This window comes from Thunnus albacares, chromosome 10 (assembly GCF_914725855.1).
Source record: "Thunnus albacares chromosome 10, fThuAlb1.1, whole genome shotgun sequence".
In the NCBI taxonomy this organism is placed as follows: Eukaryota; Metazoa; Chordata; class Actinopteri; order Scombriformes; family Scombridae; genus Thunnus; species Thunnus albacares.
In genome coordinates, this window is record NC_058115.1 from 13,930,543 (window position 1) to 13,958,031 (window position 27,489).

General features: G+C 41.5%; 4 protein-coding genes across 7 annotated transcripts in view; 3 read left to right on the plus strand and 1 right to left on the minus strand.

The window, feature by feature from the left end:
* The first annotated feature begins 272 nt into the window (after positions 1-272).
* On the plus strand, positions 273-4,628 carry ccng1 (cyclin G1). Its single transcript, XM_044362940.1, has 6 exons — positions 273-474; positions 1,717-1,980; positions 2,083-2,336; positions 2,714-2,792; positions 3,138-3,248; positions 3,436-4,628. Exons 2-6 carry the CDS (start codon positions 1,717-1,719, stop codon positions 3,625-3,627), a joined length of 900 nt encoding a protein of 299 aa, XP_044218875.1. The 5' UTR covers positions 273-474; the 3' UTR covers positions 3,628-4,628.
* Positions 3,845-6,687, minus strand: nudcd2 (NudC domain containing 2). The gene is made up of 4 exons (XM_044362941.1): positions 6,264-6,687; positions 5,711-5,759; positions 5,476-5,627; positions 3,845-5,027 (listed from the first exon to the last, which is right to left on the minus strand). The coding sequence occupies exons 1-4, from the start codon at positions 6,450-6,452 to the stop codon at positions 4,944-4,946; spliced, it is 474 nt and encodes a 157-aa protein (XP_044218876.1). The 5' UTR covers positions 6,453-6,687; the 3' UTR covers positions 3,845-4,943.
* A 116-nt stretch (positions 6,688-6,803) lies between these two features.
* On the plus strand, positions 6,804-14,653 carry gabra6a (gamma-aminobutyric acid type A receptor subunit alpha6a). 3 transcript variants are annotated; one of them, XM_044362936.1, is made up of 10 exons: positions 6,804-7,180; positions 7,263-7,369; positions 7,498-7,565; positions 8,015-8,235; positions 8,332-8,414; positions 8,518-8,661; positions 9,573-9,725; positions 9,848-10,098; positions 11,508-11,752; positions 13,616-14,653. In XM_044362936.1, exons 1-10 carry the CDS (start codon positions 7,131-7,133, stop codon positions 13,635-13,637), a joined length of 1,344 nt encoding a protein of 447 aa, XP_044218871.1. In that variant the 5' UTR covers positions 6,804-7,130; the 3' UTR covers positions 13,638-14,653. The 3 variants fall into 3 exon arrangements, with proteins under 3 accessions (XP_044218871.1, XP_044218872.1, XP_044218874.1); XM_044362937.1 differs by lacking the exon at positions 13,616-14,653 and having other exon boundaries at positions 11,450-11,674; XM_044362939.1 differs by lacking the exon at positions 6,804-7,180 and having other exon boundaries at positions 7,340-7,369; positions 7,498-7,903.
* Positions 14,654-14,775: 122 nt separating this feature from the next.
* gabrb2a (gamma-aminobutyric acid type A receptor subunit beta2a) overlaps positions 14,776-27,489 on the plus strand; it is a 29,399-nt gene continuing 16,685 nt past the window's right edge. Inside the window, exons 1-4 of one of the 2 annotated variants that reach the window (XM_044362935.1) lie at positions 14,776-14,969; positions 15,090-15,190; positions 15,630-15,697; positions 25,789-26,009. In XM_044362935.1, coding sequence (XP_044218870.1) covers positions 14,896-14,969; positions 15,090-15,190; positions 15,630-15,697; positions 25,789-26,009 — 464 coding nt within the window. In that variant the 5' untranslated portion in view covers positions 14,776-14,895. The remainder of the gene's footprint in view (positions 14,970-15,089; positions 15,191-15,629; positions 15,698-25,788; positions 26,010-27,489) is intronic. The other variant, XM_044362934.1, reaches the window with a different exon arrangement.

The following is a 27,489-nucleotide window of genomic DNA, read 5'->3' on the forward strand; positions in this document are numbered from 1 at the left end:
TTAATTATTAATTCATAAATAATTGCACTTATGGGCTAAGTGTAATATGATTTTATGGCCAAAATAAGAGAAGAGACGCAGTAGGTTGCAATCTTTGGTCATGTCCCGCCCCCTCACTTGCAATTGGCCCTCCCAGTTATGGGAGGCGGGATTTAATCGTGACTGACTGGCAATTTGTCCAATTGGAATGTAGAACAAAGAATGCCGTCCGTCGATGACCAATGAAAGTTCAGCATATTAGGGCATGGGCTTGGTTTTATGCCTGCATTAATACGTAAACTGCCCTTTTCCCCATCGCCTTACGCCAAGGGTAGGGGGTGTGCATAGGCAGAAATTAACCTATGCTTAAAACTTTCTTTAGTGAAAGTTCATACTTACACTTTTTTTGTGTTTTAAATCTCTTTTCACTCGCTTGTTTAAAGCGTGTGGGGTCTTTTTTCTTATAACATTACAAGCAGCGTAACTTGATCCAAGGTAAGTAAACCAATCTTCTTTCTATATCAAGTTAACTAACCATATGTGGTATATGGGGATTTAAACCCTTCAAGTTGTTGTGTTGGCTGTCAGTAGCTACAAAGAAACTAAAACTAACGTTATGGGAATTGATGTTAGCATAGCGGTTGTAGCTAACTTTAACGGCCATGTTAACGTAAAATTAGTTCGTCATTTCCCCATTTAACTTCATGAAACCTAACGTCAAATTGACTTAACATCAGTTGTGCTGTGTATTATAGTCGTAGCTATAGTTTTTCAGTTTGAACAGTGTTATTTCACTTTGGTTTGTTGTTGCTATCCGGCTCAGTGTTAGCTCCCCGTTAGTTTGTATGGCAGGGACATGTCCAGGCATGACGCAGGTCCTGCCCGCCGTCACAGGGCCTGGTGTCACGTAACCAGCCTAATGTTGCGCTCAGACTGCCAAAATGTTAAAAAAAAAACTGACTGAATCCTACATTTTATGAAACGCTTCTTTACCACTACTACTTTTACGTCATATAATATTGCTATACTACACACACGTGATAAACTTTTCAGACATGTCCCTGTTATGTATCCTTGTACCACCCCTCTCTAGTCCAGTTGAGTCCAGTTTACTGACAGCTGCTTGTTACTGGATACATTTGGAAAGGCTCCCATGTCTCCACTAACTGACCAACACACACCCTGAATCTAAATGGTCTCTTACCAGTAAACCATATCGATGATATATTCTCACTGCAGTACAGCTGCTCAAAGGCGAAATAGTCACTCGGAAAATTAAAACACCAACCCTGAACAGAATAACTATTAGCTATGAGATTGAGATTGTTGTTAAATATTCATTGTAAGTTTATTTTTTCCCTCTGGGCTATGGTATAAAATACACTGAAGAGCTTCACGTTTTTATGTAAAACAAGGAGAGTTATTGACGTATCTTAAAAGGCTAGATAGTGTCAGGGATTTTGGTTATGACTCATTTGACTTTTACAGTTGAGTTTTCATTATGTCTTTGTGTGTCTGTGTCCATATCACCTGTCCCAGCCCAATGTACAATATTTCACAAAGCACATCTGTAGTCATATAGGCATATATACAGTCATATAGGAAGATTCAGACTGTACATATTTTTTTATGGCCATAGTCACAGTGTTGTATTATCAGTGTATAGGGCATGGGTCAGAAATATATTTTATTGTTTAATTAGTGTTATTTAGCTGTATTTGTTTCATATCTGCACAGATGATTGACACAGTGACAGCACCTGGAGCACTGCCCTTTGCAGTTCAGCTGAAGGCCCTCATGGATGCGGAGGGCCGTTACCAGCCAAAGCTGAGTGGCTTGAGGCTCATCGAGGGCGCCCAGGACAACGGCCTCAGGATGACCGCCAGACTCCGGGAGCTGGAGGTGAAGGACCTGCTCTCTCTGACCAGGTTCTTTGGTTTCAGCTCGGAGACTTTCTCGCTGGCCATCAGCTTGCTGGATCGATTCCTCTCTGTGATGAAGGTTTGTAAATACATTAACGTCTGCAATTCACATGTTGTCGACTGTCTTGGAGTTATCTAAATTGGATTTATTAATCTAATTTCCTTTTCCTGTCCTCTACAGATTCAGCCAAAGCACCTGTCCTGTGTGGGCCTGTGTTGCTTCTACATTGCCGTGAAGTCGTCAGAAGAGGAGAAGAACGTGCCTCTGGCCAACGACCTGATCCGCATCAGTCAGAATCGCTTCACAGTGTCTGACATGATGAGGATGGAGAAGATCATCATGGAGAAGCTCTACTGGAAGGTGAAGGCCCCCACAGCCCTCCGCTTTCTCCGCCTCTTTCACAGCCACATCCAGGAGCAGCTCGACGCTGAGAGGTAAGGACAGACGGTCACATCAACCTGCAGGGCTGAATCATGACTCAACAAGATTATATTTACTCTAATAAATGTGTCTTCTCATATTTGTCCTTAAAGAGAACAGTAGCCAAAAATATATTAGGGCCAACAGGCACAGTCCCATTTGAAATTGTGTAATGTTCAGACATTATGTGACAACTTGTTAGAAAATAAATGAGTCGCATGAGTGTTTATGGTGCTGCACTGAACTGAAAACATATAAAATCAGTTTAGTTGTAATTTTTCTGTCAGTAAATTGACTGAAGCTGATTCATTTCTATTCTAGAGAAATCTGTCTCGTATCCATTGTATATAAAAATTGTAATCTTGGACCTAAACGTGTTCTCTTTTTACAGCAAGACGATACTGAGCCTTGAGAGACTGGAGGCTCAGCTGAAAGCCTGTCACTGCTCATTTATCTTCTCTAAAATAAAGGTAGGTGTAGGCCAAAACAACTGGTCTCCCAACATTATAAACAATAACTTACTTTTGCTTAGATGTTAGTTCCTGCAAAGCAAAATGTATTATAGCTGTAAATAACATATTTTCTTCTTAGAAGTAGCAGCCGATTGTTTAATTTGTAAAACTATTTGAATAGAAATAAACAGCTTTCATGCTGCATGGTAATAATTAGGTCATCTGTGGTCAACATATTCACTTTCAAGGCGTTTTGTTCTCTCTATGTCAGACTTCTCGGACAGACGTTGAATTGTGTTGACTGTATTTGCAGTTTCAACTCATTTAGGAGCTCTTGATAACTATTCCTCTGTTTCTCTGCAGCCATCTCTGCTTGCCATGGCTCTCATGTGCTTTGAGGCCCAGGATCAACATGACCCTGAACACACTGACAACATATCAGAGGCCCTGAAAGGTCTGCAGCAGCAGCTGAATGTAAGTATCAACTATCTCTACAATCTTAAATATGTGAACTACACTGAACAGAATTAATAATGACAGATTATATTTGGATTATAATGCTTTTTGGCGAAGTTTAAGAAGAAACTTGGATGTGTTGTCATGATTATCTGATTTACAATTGATTTTTTTTTTTTGCTGCATGTTGTTTCTTTTTCTTCAGATTAAAGATGGGGACCTGATTTGTGTGCGGGAGTTGGTTGGAAAATGTCTGGCTGAATATGCCACCACCAGGTGCTCCAAGCCTAACGGCCAGAGACTCCGTTGGGTTATTTCGGGAAGAACTGCACGTCAGCTGAAGCACAGCTACTACAAGATCACTCATCTTCCCACCATACCTGAGTCAGCTTGTTAAATCTGGGGAGTACGAGCGGGTGACCTATCATGCAAGGAAAAACATCTGTCCCCAAATGAACTATTTGTTCTCTGATCTGATGTAAATTTGATCTCAACTGTCGGTTGACTCGCAGTAAGGTCACCTACGTACAGCTCCACTTATTTTCCTTAAAGATCTTCATCAAGGATGATGGATTTCTTTAAGGAAAAGTTTAAACTGTTAGTTTTTTCACTCATTTTTGTCATCATACATTGATCAAGCATGCTGTTTTATCTGACCCAATGACAAGGAGTAATGCTTCGTCAGAAAGGTTTATCTTCTACCATCCTGCTAAGTTTTACTTTCCTGGTTGAGTTGCTTGCACAAGTGTACAGTATGTTCTTGTTAAAATCCGTACCAAGGTGTTTGGTATTTCCTGGAACGGGTTGCTGGTTTTAAGCTAATAAGTATAGAACCACCTAGGTCCTCAGTCCACCATGTGGAAGAGGAGGGAGAAGGATTTTGCGATCAACAAAAATGGAACCAAGAAATCGGGCCCAAAATCCTTAACTCCCACCCTAGGTTGCTAAACTGTCCTCAATGCACACTCCTACCCAAGGTGATGATTTTGTTTTTTTATTTTGATACGGCGAGGGAGCTCTGGTTTTCTCCAGTGAAGTGAAGCTAGTGACGATCTTGTCATGTATGGCTAACCATGCCCTTTGAGCTGATAATGTTGTCAGCGGTTATAGATGAGTTGTTTTCACTGATTAAAAATGTTTAAATTGTGGACACAGAGTGAAGCACCACATGTATTGATTGTCAATTATGCAAAGAACACACAAAAAAATGGTTATTGCAGTAGAAATGTGGTTTGGAATTTGTATTGCATCTTCTTTGCCAGTTTCCCTGTCTAGTATGATGAGTTTCTCTTAGTGACAAAAATAAAATGTGTTCTGAAATTCAAAGTGGCTAATTGAATACACCATCTAGTTAACCTATGTACTGGTACCTTTCAATAAAACTTTATTGAAAAGCTATTGCTGTGTGCATTCTTCTCATTTTTAAAAGACAACACATTTCCAAGGCATCTTATATCCAGACTGAACGTTTCCTATCAACTGTTAACAGGCCTTGAACCTGCCAAAGCAGGCTTAACAAAATCAGTCCTCCACAGTCAAGAAAAGCCAGATTATACGGCTGCTGTGAAAAATGTCACTTCTTCATACAATAAAGTCTTGTAGACGCCCAATATTAAGATTATTGTGAAGGCAAATCTTTTTGGCTTGTTAGTCTGCATGCTATGCATGTCCTCAGCAGTGTTCATTGGGCACATATCAGGCTTTAAGCGTCCGTCACTGCTGCAAACTGGAAAAGTCCGGACCACCACCAGCAAAATTCCCCGAGATCTCGGCACCACTGAAGTCAAATCCAGGATTCTGGAAAAGAGGAGTGAAATTAATTAACAGATGGATGAACCATACTGCCACACAAAAGTGTTTTCATTCACTTACAACACGAATTCACTTTAAAATGGTATTGATCTTTGACCGTTATTTGTTTTTATGAGCTGACCAAAAGAAAAAGTGTAAATTTAACTCAGATACACCCAAGCTGATGTAATATTTGTTTTCTCATATCACCTAAAGAAGTGGTTTGAGAGCCAATGTCAAAAAGCACATCTGTCATGCTGGAAACATTTCCTAACCATGCTAGCAAAGGTTATATTCGCAAGAAAGCAATTTATGTTTCTACCTGGTTAAAGTTGCACTGATACAGTTATGTGTAAAGGGAATGTGTGAGAAATACAGTCACATACGTCGACAGGTATTTGTTAATATATTGTGCTCTGTACTGGCTCATCAAACAGCCCTTGGTGAAACTAACCTCTCGCTGGAACCTCTCGAGTGTGAGCTTCCTCTGCATCTGGTCCTGGACCCAGGCGTTGGCACAGTACTCCCCCTCCAACAAAGAGGACCAGCAGTTTCCCGCCTCTCTGTTAGTCTTCATCAGGACAATCTGGATGAGACTCTTGTCCTCTGAGGAGAGAAAAAGGTAAACAGGAGTGAGACCAGGGTGGCTTTTGTAAAAGGAAAACGTTGTAGATGTGGATGCAACCTACCCAGTGTCCACGTAGCCTCGTCAGACATGGTTGTGTCAAAGAACTTTCCCTGACAGAATTTAAAAAGAAGAGATCATGACATTGAATATTAGTTCAAACAACAGTAAAAACTGTCAGTTTTACAAAGGTAACAAGGGAATCTTGTAATCTGAGCAGGAATTAATCCCACCTTTAAACACCTGCAAACACTTTCTGTCTTTCAGCCAAAAGTCAAGGAAAATAAAGCTCATTGAAAACGAAACGGCCTTTGCAAATTCAGCTTTTGTAGCTGAGAAAATATGTGGAGTGGCACAGATTGGTGGGTGATAGACATTGATTTTACAACCTGCTCTCGGTCTCAGTGTCTTAAAACAACATGCAAGATTAAAAATGAAGTCCATCCCTGTTTTACTCTCTGCATACTAAAAGCCAGAGCAAATAGATCAAGAAAATGTTAAATATAATCCACTTAAATTTGATACCACACCTCTTTTATTTACATATTTTTCGTTTGAGTAATAATAAGCTTTGTTGAGAGAAAGAAGAGGTCCAGAGGATCATCTCAAAAGCCTACCTTGATTATTTCTTTCCCTTTGACGAGCAGCTCGATGTCTCTAGACCCCAAATGGCACTTGACCTCTTTAGCAGACGTCCCGTGAGGCACGTTGACCTCTATGAAGACCTCCTCCATGGTTTGGTACCAGGACCCCCAGGGTGTCTTGCAGGGGACGACCCCGCTCCTCTCCTCAAAGTGCACCGACATGCTGCGGCTTCACACCGGCTGACAGGTCGGCTAACTGCAGCTAACTAACTTCACCTCTGCGTATAGAGAGGTTGTGCTATTACTTGGCCACGAAGTTAATATTTACCACTGCTAATTTGTTTCCTGCTTTGTAAGACTGCTGTTAATAATGTCTCAATTTGAATTAGTTTATTATTTCTTGGTTATTTTTTCTCTCAGCGAGTTGTTTCTGCATCTCGAAACTTCTTCTTCTTCTCTTTTTAGCGTTCATTTCCGTCTGAATGCAAAGTTGTTGCTAGCAGCGCCATCCGGCGTCTGGTTAAACGAACTACAAATAAAACTAAATTGTCATGACACACGACAGACTTTTCTCTCTGACATTTTATCATTGTTGTAATTTGTTGTGTTGCATTGATTTCATTTTTTATTTGTGTTTTAATTACATACATACATTTGCTTAAAACAGAAACCTAAAGAATACACTGTTTGTCTAAAAATGGAGTGGATTTACTAATCTGTTAATTAGATTACTGCTCCTGCCTTGGTGCTCTTGTGCTCTCATGCATACCTGCCAGTCACTTTAACGACACTAAGAAAGACCTTTGCGCTACTTGTTTTTACCTCCTCTCACATGCTGTTTTATGAAGTATGAGTTGCTCAGAGAGTTGACTGGAAATTTGGTGATAGTTGCTGCCAAAGATGGCCATCCTGTCGCTGTGTTGTTTACTTACGTTTATCTATTGGATAAGGTAAGTCTTCTCCCTCTGCTCAAACATAGGTCAAAACACACAATTAGCTGAAGAGTTAAAAATCTTTTTTTTCCTCTTGCAGTTTAGGTAATGTGTTTGGAAATGAGAAGGTTTACTCAGACAACATCACTCGCATTTTGGACCGACTTTTGGATGGTTATGACAACAGACTGCGACCTGGATCTGGAGGTAATTCAGACTTCATACCCTAAAGCCTTGCTCCCAAAGCCGTACATATTTAAGATAAATTAAGTGCTTTGTGGCAGACTATTTTGTGCAACTTTTGTTATTGTGTGCATTGTTAATTACTCTTGCAGGTGGTGTTACAGAGGTGAAAACAGATATCTTTGTCACCAGTTTTGGACCTGTTTCAGATGTTGAGATGGTAAGATGCTACTTCCCCAAGTAAATGTGTATGTGCTGACTGTGGGAGATAACAGTGCTTCAGTGACTACTGAATGCCTGCCTTGTGGGCAATCTGCCATGAGACCATCTAATGAGCTTTAATCTGTTTGACCAGCCCTATAACTCCATTATTGATGGTCTCTAAATCAATATGACAACATGTCAGACAGAGCGAATGGCTGAATGGATTGATTAATGATTATCTGGGATGAGTGGCATCCATCATTGGCTCATCATCTCTCCTCACCTTCCACTGCAGTGGATTGGCAGCAGAAAGTTGAAATGGCTCTCCAGCATTATGCATGCTGGTGAATGAAGGTGACTGCGTGAGTGGGCAAAGATCTGCATTGACAGTGAGAACTTTGCGTTGTAGGTTTGTAGAACTTAAGGTCTATTACCGTTTACTAACATGTTCTGTTCACATATCAGGAGTACACCATGGACATGTTCTTCCGTCAGATGTGGGTTGATGAGCGGCTGAAATTTGAAGGTCCCACTGAAATCCTACGGCTGAACAACCGCATGGTAGACAAGATCTGGACGCCAGACACTTTCTTCCGAAACTCCAAGAAGTCAATTTCCCATAACATGACTACACCCAACAAGCTTTTCCGCATCATGCAGAATGGGACTGTCCTCTACACTATGAGGTGATCTTACATTCTATATTTCTTGTTATTTTTATGAGGCTTTCTTTTTGTGGACACAAATTGTGGACTGATCTCTGTTTGTCCTCTCACTGTCAGACTGACAATTAGTGCAGAGTGTCCGATGAGGCTAATGGACTTCCCCATGGACGGTCACTCCTGCCCTCTCAGGTTTGGAAGCTGTGAGTACATCAGATTTGTATCACAAACAGAGGGAAGGAAGGAATGTCCAGATTCATAAATGTGACTTGAGGGGGATTTTCTTAAATGCCTTTGCATTTTCAGATGCATACACCAACAGTGAAATTATGTTCACCTGGAGGAAGGGGTTAACAGCATCTGTCGACTGTCCCAAGGAGTCCATGAGTCTTCTGCAGTATGATCTGGTGGGACAAACTTTGTCCAGTGAGATTTTCAAAGCAAACACAGGTAACGCTATACAGTCAGTCATCCCAGTCAAAGCAAACACGACATACATCATGCAGTCATACCTGCACTTAAAAATGTTATTACAAAATTTTGTCATGAGCCGATGAATCTGAGTGTAGATTTAGAAATTAGTCTCTTTAAACTCTGCACTAGTGTCCATTACTCCCCCACAGTAGAGCCGACATAAAAGCAAAGACTTCCTTGAGCAGCCATCTAAGATGCTTAAGTGGTCAGGCCCTAATGCGTACGGTGTGCCTTAAAAAAGAACTATAGGGTTTAAAGCCCAGTGAATGCACCAACAGAGAGGAAGGATGGAGTAGTGTGTGAGTGTGTGTGTATGTGTGTGCATCTTCTCTTTTACCCAGAAGAAGGAGAAGTGCCCCCCTGCTGTGAACCCAGCTGATTCCTGGAATAGAGAGGAAATGGATGAGGCAGGCTCCAAAACGTAGCGATGATACCCATTTAGCAAACAGAAAAAGAGAGAAAGAGAACCTCTATATGTATGTGTGCATGATGCAGCATGTTTTTTGGTCTGTGAATGCCTGCATGCATGTGTTTAGACAGAGCAGGGCAGTGTTACGCATAGTGACACTGCATGCTCTCCTCCTGCCCCCTCCTCACTCGCTCCTTCCTCCTCCTCCTCTTGACTTTATCCCACTTCCAAATGTCTGCTGTGCTTCCTCCTCTTTCCCTCTTGTCCTGCTCTCTTCCTTCCTCTCCTCTTCCCCTCTTGTCTCTCCTGTGCTATCTTACAGATTGTGGGCTATTCCAGTTCTAACAGCAGCAATACATCTACAGTATGTGTTCCTCAGCAGCTCCTCTGTTTCAAGGGCAGGCAAGGGCATACGTTCTGCGTTACCCTGCTCTGTCCCTCGGGGTTGCTCTCTTCACACGTGCTGTTTATCTTGCAGGTCACTACTCTGTGCAGGTGGTCCATTTCCACCTCCAGAGGAAGCTGGGATACTACCTCATACAGACATACATTCCCCTTATCATGGTTGTCGTTCTGTCACAAGTCTCTTTCTGGATCAACAAGGAGTCTGTCCCTGCTCGCACAGTTGCTGGTATATCCCCTCTCCCCACTAATTAATATGTACTAATCATGCTTGATATAATACATCTGTGATATGTGTGTGTATATCCATGTACATGTGTGTTTTATAAGTAGCCTAATGTCTTCCTCCAGGCATCACCACAGTACTGACCATGACCACCTTGAGCATTAGCGCCCGGCAGTCACTTCCTAAAGTGGCCTATGCCACAGCCATGGATTGGTTCATTGCAGTGTGTTTTGCCTTTGTGGCGTCGGCTCTTGTCGAATTTGCAGCGGTGAACTACTTTGCCACACTGCAGGCCAACCGTCTGAAGAAACTGAAAGCCAGACAAGACAGGCTTGAAATGTTGGCTTCTGGCAGCGACGATGAAGACACAGTTTCGGTAAGCAGCTGACTTTATGTCGATAATGTAAGATAAATTCACAATGAATCACATTGTCATCACTTAAATAAGTGCAACAGATAACCTGAGAGCACACTGTAGTTTTCATTCAATGCCCCTTGCCCCATTTTACATAATTTCTTGTAGAATCAGAATCACAAGTATAAAGTTTTATCATTTAGGTTTGCACATACAAAAACTTTGACCTTTTGTGTTCAAGTCATTCATTATATAAAACAATAGCAAATTGTAGAAAAGTAGTACATGAAAACTGTAAGAGTAGAAGTGTAAGGAATCTAATGAATAGGCCTATTATTTTTTACATAAAAAGCAAGACCAAGATACTGTATATTCAAGGGTAAAAATGTAAAAAATAAAGCTTTGAATTTGGTTTCGTATCTGAACAGTTCACATGTTTTTTTCTATTCTTCATTTTTCTATTTTTCTTACTGGACTGTGCTGCAATGATAGAAAGTCTTCAGAAAACAGAAAAAAACCCACTATTTCACTGGTTTCCAGGGTATGAACAGGGATAAATATACATATATACAGCAAGATATGCTGCTAAAAGGACTAACTATAGAATAATTGGTGCAATTTGTTAACTTCCAGGTTAATTAATTGAGAGCATGTATGATAGCGACCTATTCAGCAACATAAGCTTTTGCTATCACTTGAAGAAGGGGTTTGATTTATATCCTATGGCATCTCAGATACATTTACATAGCCGATGTTGATGGTGAATGGAGATACAGAGTCTCCTCAGTGTTGCAGAGTTTGATGCAGTGATGTTAATGATGAACAAAGAGCCAACAGCTTCACACTCAGATTTAGAGAGAGAAATCCTGCCTCAGATAGGAGGTCTTTTCCTATGCATTTCCAAGTAGTCACCCTGCCTCTTCCATTCTTCCCATTCAGGGCACACTACACATTAAATAGTAATATGTGCCGTTGTAGTGCTCTCATCTCTGGCTATATGCTTTATGCTAATACAGTAAGCCACCACAGCGTCCTCCTGGGATCTGTCTCACGTGTAGGGCTCATGGTTAGATGCTTTAAAAATAGCCTCAGTGTGAGAACAGAGAACAACTCCAGCACTCTTCTCTGCATAATCTCCTCACCATCCTATGGGCATCCACAGCAAACTACCTGCTGCGTTCTATAGGGATGTTGGCATGTCATTGAGAGAAAGCGCTCATGGGTACAAACATTACTTACAGCCTAGTATACATGACACCAGCATGTTAAAATCACCATACATGCAATCGCTGGCTCAATAGTCACCTAATTTTATTATTTCATTCCATACTTTTCACTATTTTTCTCTCTCTGATCAACACAAACTTATCAGATCTCACCTGTTTCTGCTATTCCTTCAAATCACACCACCCTCCACCCCTTCCCACCAGATGGACAGCAGCCCTCAGGAAGGCCCGAGGAGGAGAAACCACTCGGTGTGTCGCAGTGAGGCAGGGGAGGGTCCGCCGCTGCCGATTTTCCTCCAGCAGGGCTCAGCTTTTCCCCAGATCCCGCAACTGGCCGGCACCAGCCCCATCGACGCGTACGCCCGCATCCTCTTCCCCCTGGGCTTCGCCCTCTTCAACCTTGTCTACTGGTACATCTACCTGGGCAAGGACACCATGGAGAAGGCCAGGTACACTTGCCACATTCAATTATCATTGTACATCTACATCTATCTTGGTGGTACATCTATAAGTTAAGGCACAACAGAGTCCAGACATTTAACAAATCCCATGAAAAGACCAAAACCAACAATGAATTAATCCAACTAACAAGTGCTGTTTGTGTATCAAAGCCTGATAAAGCTTATTCCTCTGTGCCATAGAGCTCTATTGTTGCTAAACACACATCAATGATGTATATAATGTACCAGGTGACATGTTCCTTATGATGAACATGTGCATTGTAATTTCTTTTAATTCGATTGACATACACCATCATAACTTCCTACTGTAGCACACTGAGACTGAAAATAATCCCCAACCAAGACACTGTTTAGTCCTGTTTGAGTAATGCTTGCTAAAAACCACAATGCCCAGCTGTTTTAGGAAATTATTTAGCCTTTTAAAAAATGATACCATGTATTTGAGACCTGTTTTTGAAGATTTATGTCTTCAGTAAGAACCACAGACAAGGTAGGACACTCAGAGAGCATAGACAATGGGCTAACTCATTGTTGGATTTGTTCTTTTCATGGAATTTGTTGACAGAAATATAGAATATCACCAAGCTCATCCTTAAATTGTTCTTGCACTGTAAGTGTTGGAGATCATGAAATCAAGTTACTCCAAACCTTTTTGGGTTGTGATAGATAATATTAAGAAGTTTGAGGTGATAAACTATCCACTACTTAACAATACATTGAAAAATTTGAGAAATGTCATTGAAAAATATACGTTTGGAGGCACTGACATAAACGTACATGTACATCTTACAAGTAAGTGTCCCTTTTGGAGTTTAACCTTTCACTTTTTCAGTCACATGTGACAAAGCAGCAGATCCAAAAAACCTTTCATGCAAAATAGTAAAACATAGCAGCAACATACTTGGAGAGTTTCCAGCATTCTTGTACAAATAAGGTAAAAAGAAGAAAAAAGATGTTTATGCACATTTGTATCTAAAATAGCTTTAATCTGATAGCTTCAGTGGAACAATAACTACCCACAATTTTTGTCAAAGACTTTTATCTAAGCAGTAAAGACATCAATAATTTCTAATGCTGAAACAGCCCCAGGAGTTGTAGGCGAAAAAAAAAAAAAAAGAGGCGAATGATGTTAGGTGGCGTTGTTGCTGCATTGACGCCAGCACTGTGGCTTTTATCATCCTCATCATCATAGATTTACAATAGAAAAAGGGCCAGGCACTCAGTTAATTTGAGGAGAAAAAATATGCATCAAGCTTTCTGCTTTTATATAAGGTTTACCTGAGGGCTGGCAAAACCCCAGCCACTTTAATGACAACACTGTTTCTCCGTGGGGAGTGGGACTCACAGGCGAAATAAACCAGCGCTTACTTTGTACATTAACCACATGAAAAAGTGACTATTCACTTTCCCGCTTATAAGTGAGCCACTTATAGAACACAAAGCTCCATGTCCAAGAAAGAAAGAGAGAGATACAGTGCAAAAAGACAGAGAGAAAAGAGAGAGAGAGACGAGGGGGAGAGAGAGATGTGTTATGTAACACTGGGGAGTGCAAATCTGCTCATCATGCTTCTCATGTTCCTGTCAGAGAATTTTTATGGTTGTTTTGTTTATAACCTTCTGCAGAATAACAAGAGAGACAAGATGGAGAGCATGAGAACAGCTGCATCACATCTATTCCCTTTACATATTTTCACCATGTCCCTCGCTTGGTACTTTTGAAGAAGGCACTGAGAGGACAGGGAGCACAGTAACAGTTTCGGCTGTGCACATACACTGCAGATAGAGCGTCTCAGGCTGTGGAAAGGTTTCGGTATGCTCCTCTCACATTTTTGCTGTATTCTGGTCTTGCAGGGACGTAGATACAGCCTCTTAAAAACCAAGAGGACCTGGAAAAGGGCACGTGCAGCCGGAGAGAGACCTTCAGCATCCATTCAGCCTCACCTCGCCCCCCCTCACCCCCCCACCCCCCACCTCCACCCATCTCTCTCTCTCTCTCTCTGTGAACAAGCTCTCAGCATTTGCTCTGCTCTCATCTGACAGAGGAAATGAATCAGAAACTCATTTATTCTCCTGCCGCACATCTATTCATTTCACAGGCTGTGACCACTGCCCACTTGTGTTCTGATCAGTAGCTGAAGAGCTGCCCTTCACGGGGCCTCAATCACTTTAAACCCCGCCACGTACACAACAACTTCTCTTGGCCCGGACCGAGACAGACGCCACACACATACAGTACACAATGACGCTCAGACACACACTTGAGACACACACACACACACAAACCAAGAAACACATCAAAAAGAAGTGGATGATATAATCTATGATGGCTGTAACTGGTGGTGATGCAACAGTGAACCAATGCTTTCAGAAGCCTGCCCTCTACAGAAGCATAGCTCCCACTACAACAAGATCAAAGGCAATTTAGAGGAGGCTCGCATCCCTCCTTGCGGCTTCAAAAATGTACTCAAACCTGAGAAAATGAATTGTGGGGATTGTGTTTTCCATCCCACCTCTCTGCTCTGGCACTCCGGTGCTCCCTTTTGCACTTTCAGATCTACTGCAGGTCCTCTGAAAACATTGCAGGGAAGAGCAGGATAATACCCATGGGTGTTCATGACATTAATTTTCTATTTTTGTATGGATGGTGCATGGTTGTTTGGGACAGATGTTTGTATATCATGCACATACCTGTGATGGATTATTCTGTTTTTTAACCATGTTAACATGTCTAGTAGCTACCATGAAAACTGAAGGAATAAACTTGCTGTTAACTTGTCAGTCTGACCATTTTTAACCCTACAGTGCATCCTGTTGTTTGACCTTGTCAGATTATAGACAAACTTATCTGCCATGTAATGAACATGAGGAATAAAACGAGCCTACAATTAACAATGTTGTTGTTCATTTCACTCCTGGCATAAATGCTTGTTTCTTCATTACGCACATCCACTTGTCCCTTTAATATTTTTCTCTGCAATGGAAACTGCTCATCCACCATCATCAGTCTCCACTCTTTGATCTTGGGCAGGCTGCACGCATGCGCCCCTCATTGGCTCCTCTGCACTGTCTGGAGTAAGTTGGATGTGCGCTCTCCTCACTCGCATCCCGAAACCGCCTCAAACACTGTTGCGATGGGGAGGATCAGGAAAAATCACTTTGGGATTTTGACTTTTTCCTTACTCGTGACTTTTGTCTGGGCTCAAAGGTAAACCGATTTTTGCATGTCTGCGTCCTCTTGTCTTGCCATGTAGCCGTGTTGAAGCGTGCCTGCCGTGTGATATTAATAAGCTTATTTCTGCATTACACCACCTTTTTTTCTCCCCAGCGTCAAGGATATCAAAGATCCAAGCAATATGCCTCTGGTAAAAGAAACAGTGGACAGACTGATGAAAGGATACGACATTCGGTTGAGGCCAGATTTCGGAGGTAAAAAAAGCAAATTGAAAAACGGAATGTCATGTTTTCACACCCTCGGTGACGTGCAATACATGTTTAATGAATCGCAAAATCTGCTTTAATTTACATAATCATCCCTTCACAGACCAAATAGGCCTTTCCAATTAGGCTGTGAGAAATGATGTGCATATTTCATTTGATGAGGAGATTAAGACAAGGCTTTTTAACTTGATCGATCCCGCTCATCAATGTTTGATTATTCCACTAAAAAAGACGAAATGAGCGGCATTTTACGCTCATCTGCGTTGTTAAACATGAAGATTTTTTTTTCTCAGGCTGATGGTGCTCATGTCTCCTGTAGGTGGAGGGGAGCAGAGAAGAACCTGTGCGCGCGTCACGAATTTGTTAAATTTATATGAAGAGAGAATTATTCAGATCTCTTGTGTTAATGCATCCTTTTCTTCCGCAGGTGCACCGGTGGCGGTGGGAATGAATATAGACATAGCCAGCATAGACATGGTGTCTGAAGTCAATATGGTAGGTGCATCTTCATAATTATTATCCCCCCTCCGCTTTATAATGTGGCCAATTTGTGCCTGGCACGGCTGGAATTCCTCTGAAGTGGGCTACTTATCACGGGTCAGTGTGTGTGTGTGTGTGTGAGAGTGTGTGTGTGTGTGTGTGTTGTGCCGGGCTAACCCGAGCCGGTTGTGAGACATCTTGTGAATATATTTTACTCGGGTGAAAGAGAAAAAAAAAATTGGGAGGCTTCCTCTCCCAAACACATCATCGCCATCCTCCTCTCAGTCCCGCATTTGCAGCTCTGGTGTGTTGCTGCATTTGAATTCAAAACACACACTCACTGGCGCACTCGGACGCACAGCCCTGGCTGCGCGCGCGGAGAGCTGCGTGCGTTGCGTTGCGTGCGTGTGCGTGTGTGTGTGTGTGTGTGTGTGTGTGTGTGCTCCTGACTGCTTCACGTTGTCAAGCCTCGGTGGTGTAATTTTGTTGACACGCACCCCCCCCCCCCCCCTCCTCCTCCTTCTCCTTCCTCCTCTCTCCTCTCCATGCAGTTAAATGAATAAAAACACCCTCTTCTCTCCAAAACTGGCATCATTTGGTGTTTTTTCGCCTTTTTTTTTTTTTTTTTTTTTTTTTAAAATTCGGCTACCAATCACATCATCACCGTCTCTACGTAAATGATCTTCGCCCTACTTGTAAGATGACGTAAGCAATTTGTTAATAATACATGTCTGGTCACACAGCGGCATTGCAACAATTACAATTATAATTAAATAAATAAATAAATAAAACAGCTCGGATGTTAAAAGCGAGCTCTGGTGCACAAGATGAGCGTCATGTGCGACTTGGAGAGGACAGGGGGAAAAGTTCAGCAGCCCATGCAAGAGCACCACCTATTGATCCGTGTGACAGACAGATAGACAGACAGATAGACCGCAGCCCACATGAAACTGACGGCAATTTTAACTGCTTCAGTGGTGCATTAGCTGTAGCTTCACTGCATTAAAGACACTCTACTTCTACTGTAGAATTACTGGTTATCAGAGAAGCTTTTTTTTTTTTGCTCGTGGGATTTTTGAAGCATTCAGAAAAAATATTAAGGACAGTCTTTGCAGAGAATTGAGAGTGTGAGGAAAGATCATTTACAAAGCAGCCTCTCCATGGACCAACATAATAGAGATGTTATATAATGGCATGAAAAACAAGTTTGCCACTCGGAATGGAAGAGGACGTGTTTTCTATTATTAATTGAGCCCTTTATTTTTTTTTTCTTTTAAAGCGAATGTCTTCAGAATGTGTTTTATTTTGTCTAATGGATTTTGATTCATCATCCTGTCAAAACTGGATGTCTTACTGGCTGTTTTTTAAACTGTACTGATGAGTGTTTAGCAGATAAACACAGCAGCTTATGAGAGTTTGCTTTGCACGAGGAAAAAAAAAAAAGCACTGAATGGTCAGAGCGTCTCCTTTGATGAAAATGATTTATTTTGGTGGAGGATGCAGCCAGAACGGAAGTGCCTTGGGGGTCCGGGGAGATTTGAAATAGAAACCCCTCACTCGCTTTCACCTCTCTCTCTCTCTCCCTCCTCCATCCTTCCCTCCCACCACTTTGACTGGATCCCTGGCTGTGACTCTGGGCTCAGCAGCCATGTAATCCACCTCTGCCTTGCTCCAAAGGGTTATCTTACTTAAGAACTAGGCATCTATGCAAGCATTCATATGGAAAAAAACACTGCTTCATACATCCCTGTGTGTGTGTGTGTGTGTGTGTGTGTGTGTGTGTGTGTGTGTGTGTGTGTGTGTGTGTGTAACAAAACACAAAAGTGTGCACAAACAGTGAATGGCGTCTGACGTCATGCAACTCCCTGTAGCTATGAGAGAGCATTCATCTCGCTCATTTCTCGGAAAAGCTCCCCCCCCCCTCTAGATCCGCACACCCTCTGACACGACGGACGAATTTTGATGAAAAGTTATAAAAAAACCCGAAAAAAACACACAACTCCAAGATCTTGTTGGACTTGCGTTCCATACATTGTCGCTACCTTGTGAAAAATCCTCCCCGTGACTTACATAACCGGTCGGAATCTCCTCCTCCTCCTCCTTCTTCTTCTTCCTTCATGTCCAGCTCTCTTTGGTACAATAGAGGATAACAGCAGCTGACAAGATTGATCTCAGAGAAATCAATAATATCACCGTGCACCATGATCACGAGGATGGAGTTGGTGACCTGTGCTCAGCGCGGGGCCGCTTTGATCTTCCTCATCAGGGGCAGCCGCTTTTAAGATTAAAGTGCTGAGAGGGAAAACAACACGGAGAGGAGAGGAGAGGAGAGGAGAGGAAAGGATGAAACCGACGAAGGCAGTGAAGAACAGGGTGGGAGAGAGGTGAAGGTTGCTGTTATCAGTTTCACCGTCTCCTCTAATGATGTCTACATCCTGGTGGCAGCCGAGGAAAAAGTTACTGCAGAGCTCTCCATGAGATCTAGAGCCAAACGCTTCATTAACCCCCCTCAACACACAGATTCTTTTTCCACTTATGTAGCTTTAAGGCTGGAAAAATCATCTTATTCCACACAATCTTACACTATCACAGATATAACTCTTCCCTGAAGCGATATGATGTTCAAACTGAGTGAAATACTCAAACTCCAAGGCTCCGTGTTTCTTACGGCTGCAGAGTTACATCAAATGGAAATTTTGTAGATATCTTGTGCATCATTCTCTGCAAAAATTAAGACTGACATGTTTGGGATCTTTAGAATCTCTTGATACAATTTAAGATAATCTGTGAGTTTGCTGCACAGTAAAGACTGGCTTACTGGTGCTTCACTCAGGTTTGAGGGATTAAAAACAAAACTAGACTCCACAACTAATTTTATGACTCTCTAATGAAAGGCTACAACTATGATTATTTTCATCACCAACTAATGTACAGATTATTTTCTCATTGAACGTTTTTGGTAAAAAAGTCCATTACATGCTCAAAAGGTGCCTAAATATCTTGTATGTTGTAATCTCATAAAAGACTCAGTGAAAATCAGTGAATTTATGCTTAAAAATGACTTAAATCATCTAAATTGTTGTCAAATAATTGATAATCTATCAATAAGACTAATTTTTACAGCCTTTTCTACATGATCACACCAACCTAATCCACACCAGATACGCTTGATTTTGCCTCTACGCTACGTGAACCTGAAGGAAAATGGAGGAATCTGCTGTCAGGAGCGAAAGGATTTGAAATCAGTGTTTGTGTGCAGGCCTGCCATCATGGCGGTGAGCGGGGTTTGGGTTGTAAACAGCTGCTCGCTCCTCTAATTAAAGATAAAAACGCCTCTGGTGGAGAATGAACTCTGCATTTTGGTCGGGGCTGATTGAAGCCATTGTGGCATGTTTCTTCTTGTGTGGGGAGCGTGCTGACATGAAGGGCATGATGCCTGTTTGAGTGGGATTTAGTAGTTTTGGAGGCAGGTTTGCATATGTACGAGTCTTTTTTTTTTTTTTTTTTTTTGGTGCATTCTTGTGTGATCCACAGCGATGGCCCGTTGAGGCTCAAAGGTCAGCCATGTTGTCAGGCAATAAAAATCTGCAGGTCAGTCAGCACCGTGGTAGCAGCCTCGCCTGCATGACATTACAAATGTGCTATTTTGAGAGGGAAGTGTCCTCCGAGTACGAGGTGTGACCACACATCCTTGCTGGGTGGGCTATGTTGACTCACTGGGGTTAGTGCAAAATATGGCACAGATATGATATCATGGCCGAGAGACCCCCCCCTCCCACCCCCCCCCTTTCCCACCATCCCCAGTTTATCTCTCCGTGTTCCTCTCTGTCTGTCTGTTCTTGCTCTGGCATCTCGCTCATCACTCATCTCCCTCACTTAGCAGCTGAAATTGCATTTGCATAATGCTGTTTGTTTTTGCTGAAATCACAGATCCAGGAACCGAACCCTGGTTATGGTGCATTAAAAAGTGTTCTGCACACAGCCAGTGCAGCTGATTAAATACAAGTCGAGTCTGTTGTCTCAGCAATGCATCAGTGCTGCATATTAACATCTCCTGCATGCCATCCATATGTTGAGTAGAGCTACAATATTCGCTCCGAGGCTGGAATAAGGAGGGAGGTAAATGAGTATTTTCCCTCCTCGTCTTTTCTTCATCCTGCTCGTTAATTACATGTAAAATACCTGAGGTTGGTGGTTGTTAAGAGGCACTGCCTGTACTATAATACTGTTCTCTGAATGTTAATTAGCTGGCTGTGAATTAAAAGATTTAAACAAACCAGCTGTGGTGGCTTCTGGGATGGAGGAATTAGTGGGGCGTGAGCGTTCCCTTTATTACGATCATTATCCTGACAAGCGCTGGTTTCTTTACATGAGTAAGAGGATCTGGCCATCAGATAACGGGAGCCGATGACCAGCGGGAACGCAGCGCAGGCCGCAGCCTTACTCGCACGTCTGTGCGAGAGAGAGACGCGGCTTCTTGTGTCTGTGAATTAGCAACCATTTTGATCTTGTTTGTCCAAACTGATCCTGTTCCATTTTATTTTCAGCTTGTGGAAAATAAGCTTGTGTTATTTTTACTCAGTGTTGCCATGACAACACAGCCTTTTTTGGTGAATCTAGGGAAGTCAAGGAAAGCAAAGAAGGCCTCCTCTTTTTCTAGGGGCTTTTTCAAGGTTTTAACGTTTATAATCCAGGTGAAGGTTGATGCCAGATTTTTGGGAGTTTTTAACTTTTTGTTGATATGTTTGTCTTTTCAATAACTGATAATTACAGGGAATGATAATGATTATAGTATCTGAATAAGGCTACAACTGATAATTGGTGTATAAAATGTCCAAAAATACTGAAAAATGTCCATCACAATTCATCAGAGCCACCTTCAAATTACTTGTTTTGTCCAACAAACAGAACAAAAACTTAAAGATGTTCAGTTTACAGTGATGTTAAATATAGAAAAGCAGCAAATTCTCACATTAGAAAAGCTGGAACCAGCAGCAATTTTGCCTGATAAATGATTATTAACTAACAAATTGATTAACCAACTAAGTGTTTCAGCTCTAATCTGAAATGTTAGAGTTTGATATTCACTGTCACTTCTTGGCTATTACTCAATCTGTCACATTTTTATACAGACACATTTAGTTTATTCTTCTTCTTTTTTTTACATTTAAATATAAGAATTATTTTGTCTCTTTGTTCATCCGGTGCTGCTTTGATTTTTCCCGCTCTGTTTGTTCTGCTGAGCTTTTCCAAAAAGCTTAAGACAAGAATGCAGGTTGTCCAGAACAATGTCATTAGTTATGCTGAGTGGACACACAGAGTAACAGATTAATATGGTCAGCAGCATAATTACAGCACAAGAACAACACTTAATCCTGCAGCTTTCTTACATGCATGCTGGTTTCACTGCTCAGTGTTTATTCCGCAGAGACCGGGTCTCGTTTGTAGATAAAACAATGTCAGTGGCAGAACATGAGCTGTAAAAGACACGATTACTGTATTTGTGAAAGTAAAGAAAGGTGTTAATCACATAAAGTGCCTATATTTTATACATTATAGTTAAATATTCTAAAAATGGTTGTGTGTCATTAATTGTGTAAATTTATAATTAATGTCAGTTTTCCTTTCCTTCCACTAATGCATTTTTAGCCAAATGAATCAATCAGATTTAAAATAATGAAAGAGTTTTTTTGTTTTTTTTCCTTTGGTTGGTTTGCCATTTGCTTAATTACCAACACTTACCCTTGCAGAGTCCCGCTGCAATAGTGATGTTACGCCAAGTTTAAATTGGTCGTAATATCCTTTCATTATGGCCGTTACGGGGGGAACAAAAAAGCTGCGTGTTTAAAAACAGGGAGTAAGTTAGCCAGCTCCATTAAAAGCCTTTAATGTGTTGATGACTCACTTAATGATTCTGTCAGGCACTTTCCCCCCACTGAAGCTAAGTAGCTGAAAAATGACCCATTGGAAAGAGAGTCATAAAAGCGTCAATGTTGTCACTTCCCTCAGGATGTATGCGGCAGGCAACTCATTCAGAATGCACTAACTCCCCCCTTGACCCCAAATATTTAATTTGAAGACTGTACTAAACCGGACACAGTGAGGACAACAAATGAATAAACTCAGCTTGACCAGTTGACGTGCTGTGGCGTCTCCTCCAGCTAGTAGACGGGAAAGCAAAGGGACAAGAGGCTGCGATGTCTGCAGACGAGCTTGTTACTGCCCAAATCGTCTCCTCGCGGTCGTGCACAGTGGATGTTGTTACTATCAGCAGACTCTTCCCTGCTTCTACTCCAGCGCTCTGCAGCAGGACACGGCAGATGAAAGCGTTAGCAATACGGTGGATGTTTGTCTGGCGCCGTACGGCAGCAGAGAGCAGAGCTGTCATACCAACACTTCATGGATAGTTTAAAAAAAAAAAGGAGGGAAACAGAAAGTGTTTTTTTTTCTTTTATTACAAGGACTTGAAACGTGCTAAAAATGAGCATCAGAGTGACTTCACTGGTGGACGTGTCTCTCTTTTCTTTTTTTGATCTTGGCAGCAGCATTATTAAAATACTAGAAACACAAATAACCATAACTCAAACTGGCAAGATGGTTCCGTTAAAGGAGAAAAAGTGAATGCTTTAACGTCAGCTGTTTCTTCAAATGAACAAACAGAGCTAGTGTGTGTGTTGTGTTTAAGCTCGCTTATTGGCAGCTCCCTCCCATGTCGGTTGTGACAGCTGATGTAGTTGTAATGGAGGTCTTGTAACAACCGTAGCCTGTCAGATTTCTCAGGGAAACACAAATGTACTCCTTGTCACTCTGTCAGACTCTTAATGGGGGTTTGTTAGCCCAGAAACGTATCTGTAGTGAGACTGTCACCGTGCAACCATGCCTTGATGTTTTTTAAGTTAGCCGGGCCTTGTTTGATCTTCATCATGTTTATATATTCAGTGCTGTCATGCTGGGGGTTTTTTTTGTTTTTTTTTTTCCTTCTCTCAATGTTGGTGCTCTCCACAAGATGTCTCCCTCACTGTTGCTCACTGGGCCGTCTGTGTGTGATGTTAATGGAGTTTCTGAGGAGTGCTTGTGACAAGGAGACTGAAGGTCGCTCCGGAGGCCGACACTCCGACATGGGATGGTCTGCCTCTCAGTTATCTGCAGCTTTTTTGGATGCTTCATACTGCGTCGTCCACCTCACCTGCTTCTCTGTCCCTCTTTTTCTCTCTGCTCCTCATCTGTGAGGAGGAAGAGATTCAGCTCTTAACACATAACGTATTAAATGTCTTGTTTATTACTCAGAAATGATTTTTAGTCCAGGAGAGTAAAAGTTAAATCAAGTCAGACTGCTTAATTTAAAGGATTTTGCTCTCTGTGGTGAGTTAATGAGAATGTACTGTGTGAAGAAATGCTTTGTTTTGGTGTTTTCACTTACATATTTAGTACCAGAGCTGCACCATATTAACAAACTTGCATATATTGCAGAGTTTTGCTTAATATTATAACATGAATATCATATATATATATGCAGATTTTTTTGACAGAATGTCTTTATTAGTTTAAGAAAAAAATACTATAAAATGAGCATGTTGACCAGTTTAAAATTTACTGCAACATGATTTTCCTGCCTGGTAATAGAAGAGATCACAAAACAAAATGTACTGCCTCACAACACACTAGTCTATGCTGCACATTTGGTTCTACAATTAATCAAGCTGACATTGACTGCACTTAAAAAAAAACAGAGAGGTGGGAGGCAGCTGTATTTTGTGTCCCTCTCGAAGCTCAAGTGATGTCCGAGCAAAGGTAAACAGCACCATCTGTAAGGCCGTAATTGCGCTGCCGTTTTTACAGCACGCACAGCCAGGAGGCAGCGTGCAGGCCCAGGTGTTCCCTGTGCATCTCTATACTCTTAAACCCCCAAATGTACACGATTATACACACACACATGCACACACACACACACACACACACATGAAAATGAGAGCAGGAGCCTTTGAACACAGGCTCAAATAACTTAACAGCACATTTCTAAATGATTCTCATTCAATAATCACTTTTCACAGAACACATTTTGACATGTGTCAGTAGAAAAAGCTCAAGTGCAAATAATTAGTAACATCTGTGCATTTCCTGCTATAACAAGTTAACATGTCTGCTGTGGAAAAAAAAAGCCTGTAACTGCAAATTCTGCTGGTGTTGAAACAATTAATCAATCAAGCAATTGACTGAAAATGAATTGGCAACAATTTTAATAATTGATTAACCCTTTAACTTGTTTATCAAGCAAGATGGCACCAAACATTTGTGCTTGTTCCACCTTCTCAAATGTGAGGATTTTCTAATTGTCTCTGTTTTGTATCATTGTTAATGGAATATCTTATCTTATCTGTTTTGAAGTTTTGAATTGTTGGTTGGACAATACAAGAAATTCTGTCAATGTAATTTTGACAAACCTTGACCTCTGGGTAACAGTGACAGGCATTTTAGGACAGTTTTCCAGCATCATTAGTTGCATCCCAACCCTGTTAATATCATAGATTCACAGATTAAAAACTATGAATGTGAATATCAAACATCTAAAACCTGTGTGTATGTGCATTTGGACGTGCGCAGACACCAGACACACTCACGCTCTGTTGTTACCGTATCCACCAAAATGTCAAAGGGTGTTTCCCTCCAGTTATGTTGAAGACAGTGTAGAGCAAAATATTTTTGTCCATGAGACCATGTGGGTGAATAATCTCTGCTTCAAAACAATCACGTTGCTCAGACTGTTACTGCGGGGCTCTAGTTGATATCATTTGATTCTAATTTAGTCAGGGAGAGGCTTGCCGTGTTTCTTCCTCAATATGGCGAAGGATGGCACTAAAGACAGGGACGTATTGCGGGGAGATGCTGCCTCAGTGTGTTGATGTACACCGAGCCTGCAGGCAGCAGCTAACGATCCCAAAGGTGATAGAGATATCCGATCGACAGCCTGATAATGAGACAGAGAGGGAGCGAGTGTGTGAGAAAGGTTCAGTGGGAACTCTTGTAAAACAGGATAAGGATGCACCCGTCCTCGCTCGACTTTTCACTCCTGTAAAAAAATCAACACGTCAGCACCTCACATATTTTTAGATGCCCCTTTTTACACAATCTTTGGTTGCACACACTGCATGAAATGAGTTTAAGACTAAAGCAATTGCTTTGCAGTGTCACACCAATGTGTGACGGCAAAAAAAAAAAATGGCTTGGAAACATAGAAACACGGTGATAAGTAATGATGATGGCTGTTTGGAGTAAAAGCTCAAAGGCCTCGTTTCACGGGCCGTATTTTTTAATTTGTTTTCCCACTCAGCGATTGCGCTGCAATACACTGTAACAGAGCCAATCCAACTGCAGTGCTATGTTTCACTGTGGGTGTGTGGGTGTCAGTTTTTAACAGTGAGAAGCAGAGAAAGAGGAAGAGAGAGAGAGGAGGTACAGTTTACTGCTACATCTCTGAGCATGTGTAAAAAAAAAAAAAAAAAGAACTGCACAGTAAAGATGCAGTTTTCTCACTGAGGTTAAATCTGGGAAACTTTCTCCTACATCTCGCTCGTTCTGGTTATTTATTACTTAGCAGAATTAAAACGCAGGAGCAGAGACAGGGAGGAGGCCCCAGCTGCAGAAACCTATCAGCCATTTGTAATATGGGCAGTATCGTCTCTGTAAAGCGGAAAGTGCCTTCACTCGTTCAAGTGGAAGCAGATATTTTTAGCGTGAGACAATAGTCAGCCAGCTGAGAAAGTTCCCCTCTGGTTATGGTCTCAAAATTAAGTGAGGATAGTTGAATATTAACCCCCCAACCCTCAGCCACCATGGCCTCTAGTACGGGTCGTGGCCTTTCAGACCACCAGCGACCTTTTGGCTGACCTTCTCACTATGCAGAGTCCAGACAACGTGCTGTAACACATCCATGGAGGCATGTTCAAACGTTAGCGCAGGATGACATGCTGTTGGCGCTTGATGTGTTTCCCACTTGAGATGATTGTGGAAAAAAAAAAAAAGACTGAAAGTGTTTGTTGTTTGGCTTTATGCTGTAATTAGGATCAGCGTTATTGATTCTCACTGTGGCTTCCTCCTCTGTCATCCAGGACTACACCTTGACGATGTACTTCCAGCAAGCATGGCGGGACAAGCGTCTCTCCTACTCCGAGATCGCCTACAACCTGACTCTGGATAACCGAGTGGCCGACCAGCTGTGGGTCCCCGACACCTACTTCCTCAACGACAAGAAGTCCTTCGTCCACGGAGTCACAGTCAAGAACAGGATGATCCGTCTCCACCCTGACGGCACGGTGCTTTATGGACTCAGGTAAGCCGTTTACAGCTGCCCTTCCCAGCGTCTCATAATTAGTAGATTGATCACGAAGCTTAATGAAGTAACAGGGTTGTATCTGATGCGTCGTATCTGACTAAGCCTTTTTAATAACCTCAAGTATTGAATTTTTACCATTGTGGCTCTTAATTTCATGACAGAATGTATGTTTAAAGGATAATTCTGGTTTATTACAGCTTGGGTCTCTTTTATCATAGTTTTGGCAATGGTATTCAACAGATAAACAGCTGAAATCTGAGAACGACATCACTAAAAGGAAGTCCAACAGGGCAAGACGCATGAGCAGAAAGCAAACCCCATACTTATTTAGAAGAGCAAATGAAGGTAGAAAGTCACGGTCGAAGAGGCTCACTTCCAAATTTCACTTTGACAAACTGTACTTACAGTGTTGCTGAGCAATGAGGGATTGTTTGAAACGTTTTGGGTGTGCTCAACTCAAAATAAAGTGGTTAAGATCAGCGGACCGTCCAAGAGGTTGGAAAGTTATTCTGAGAGTTTAACAAGATTGGAAAGAAGACAAAACAAGGAAAGAGAAGTTTATTTGTGTTGCACCTATTAACAGCGTGGTCATAAAGAGACATTAAGACAAGATATTAAAAAATATTTTAAAAAATAAATAAATAAATAAAATATAAAAGGACACATACTGTATATCATGATTGAAAAAAGTAAAATAACATAAATGATAACAATCGGATACAACTGAATAAAACAGAATATGATTACAGTGGAGTGCCGGATATGAATGAATAGTCCCAAATCTAATTGAATCCCCCATTTAAAGGTGCAGTGTGTAGAATTTTGTAGAATCTAATTGAACGGACTTGGCAGAAATGGAATATAACATTCATAAGTATGTTTTAATTAGTGTATAATCCCATGAAAATAAGAATTGTTGTGTTTTTGTCTTCCATGGAGGCCACCATGTTGCACCGTCATGTTTCTACAGTAGCCCAGAACGGACAAACCAAACACTGGCTCTAGAGAGGGCCTTTCACGTTTTTCGTGAGTTTGGCAGCTACTGTAGTTTCTCCTACACGCTTGGAAGAGGAGGGGAGGGGTATTCAGTTAGTTACAATCTTAAACCTCAGATGCCACTAAATCCTACACACTGCACCTTTAAATAAAACAACCAGGGATCTTTATAGACAAACTAGTTCTCAAATTTTTACATTTTTCTTCTGAAATACCGAAGATTTTTACCTCTTCAGGGCCGATCTATTTGAACAATTAAAATGAAATAATTATAGAAGAAAACATCATTCTTTGGTTGAACTGGTCACATGAGACCTGTGACTGAGACTGTTTGGGGTCACAAGGAGGCTTTTCTTGGCTGTAAATGGTCAAACCAGTCGGTTTGTTTACAACCTGTCTGATCACTTGTGTTTCATGACACACGTGTTCCCAAATCTCAGTAAATACTTTGGTGAGAACAATGTTATTATAACCAATAGAG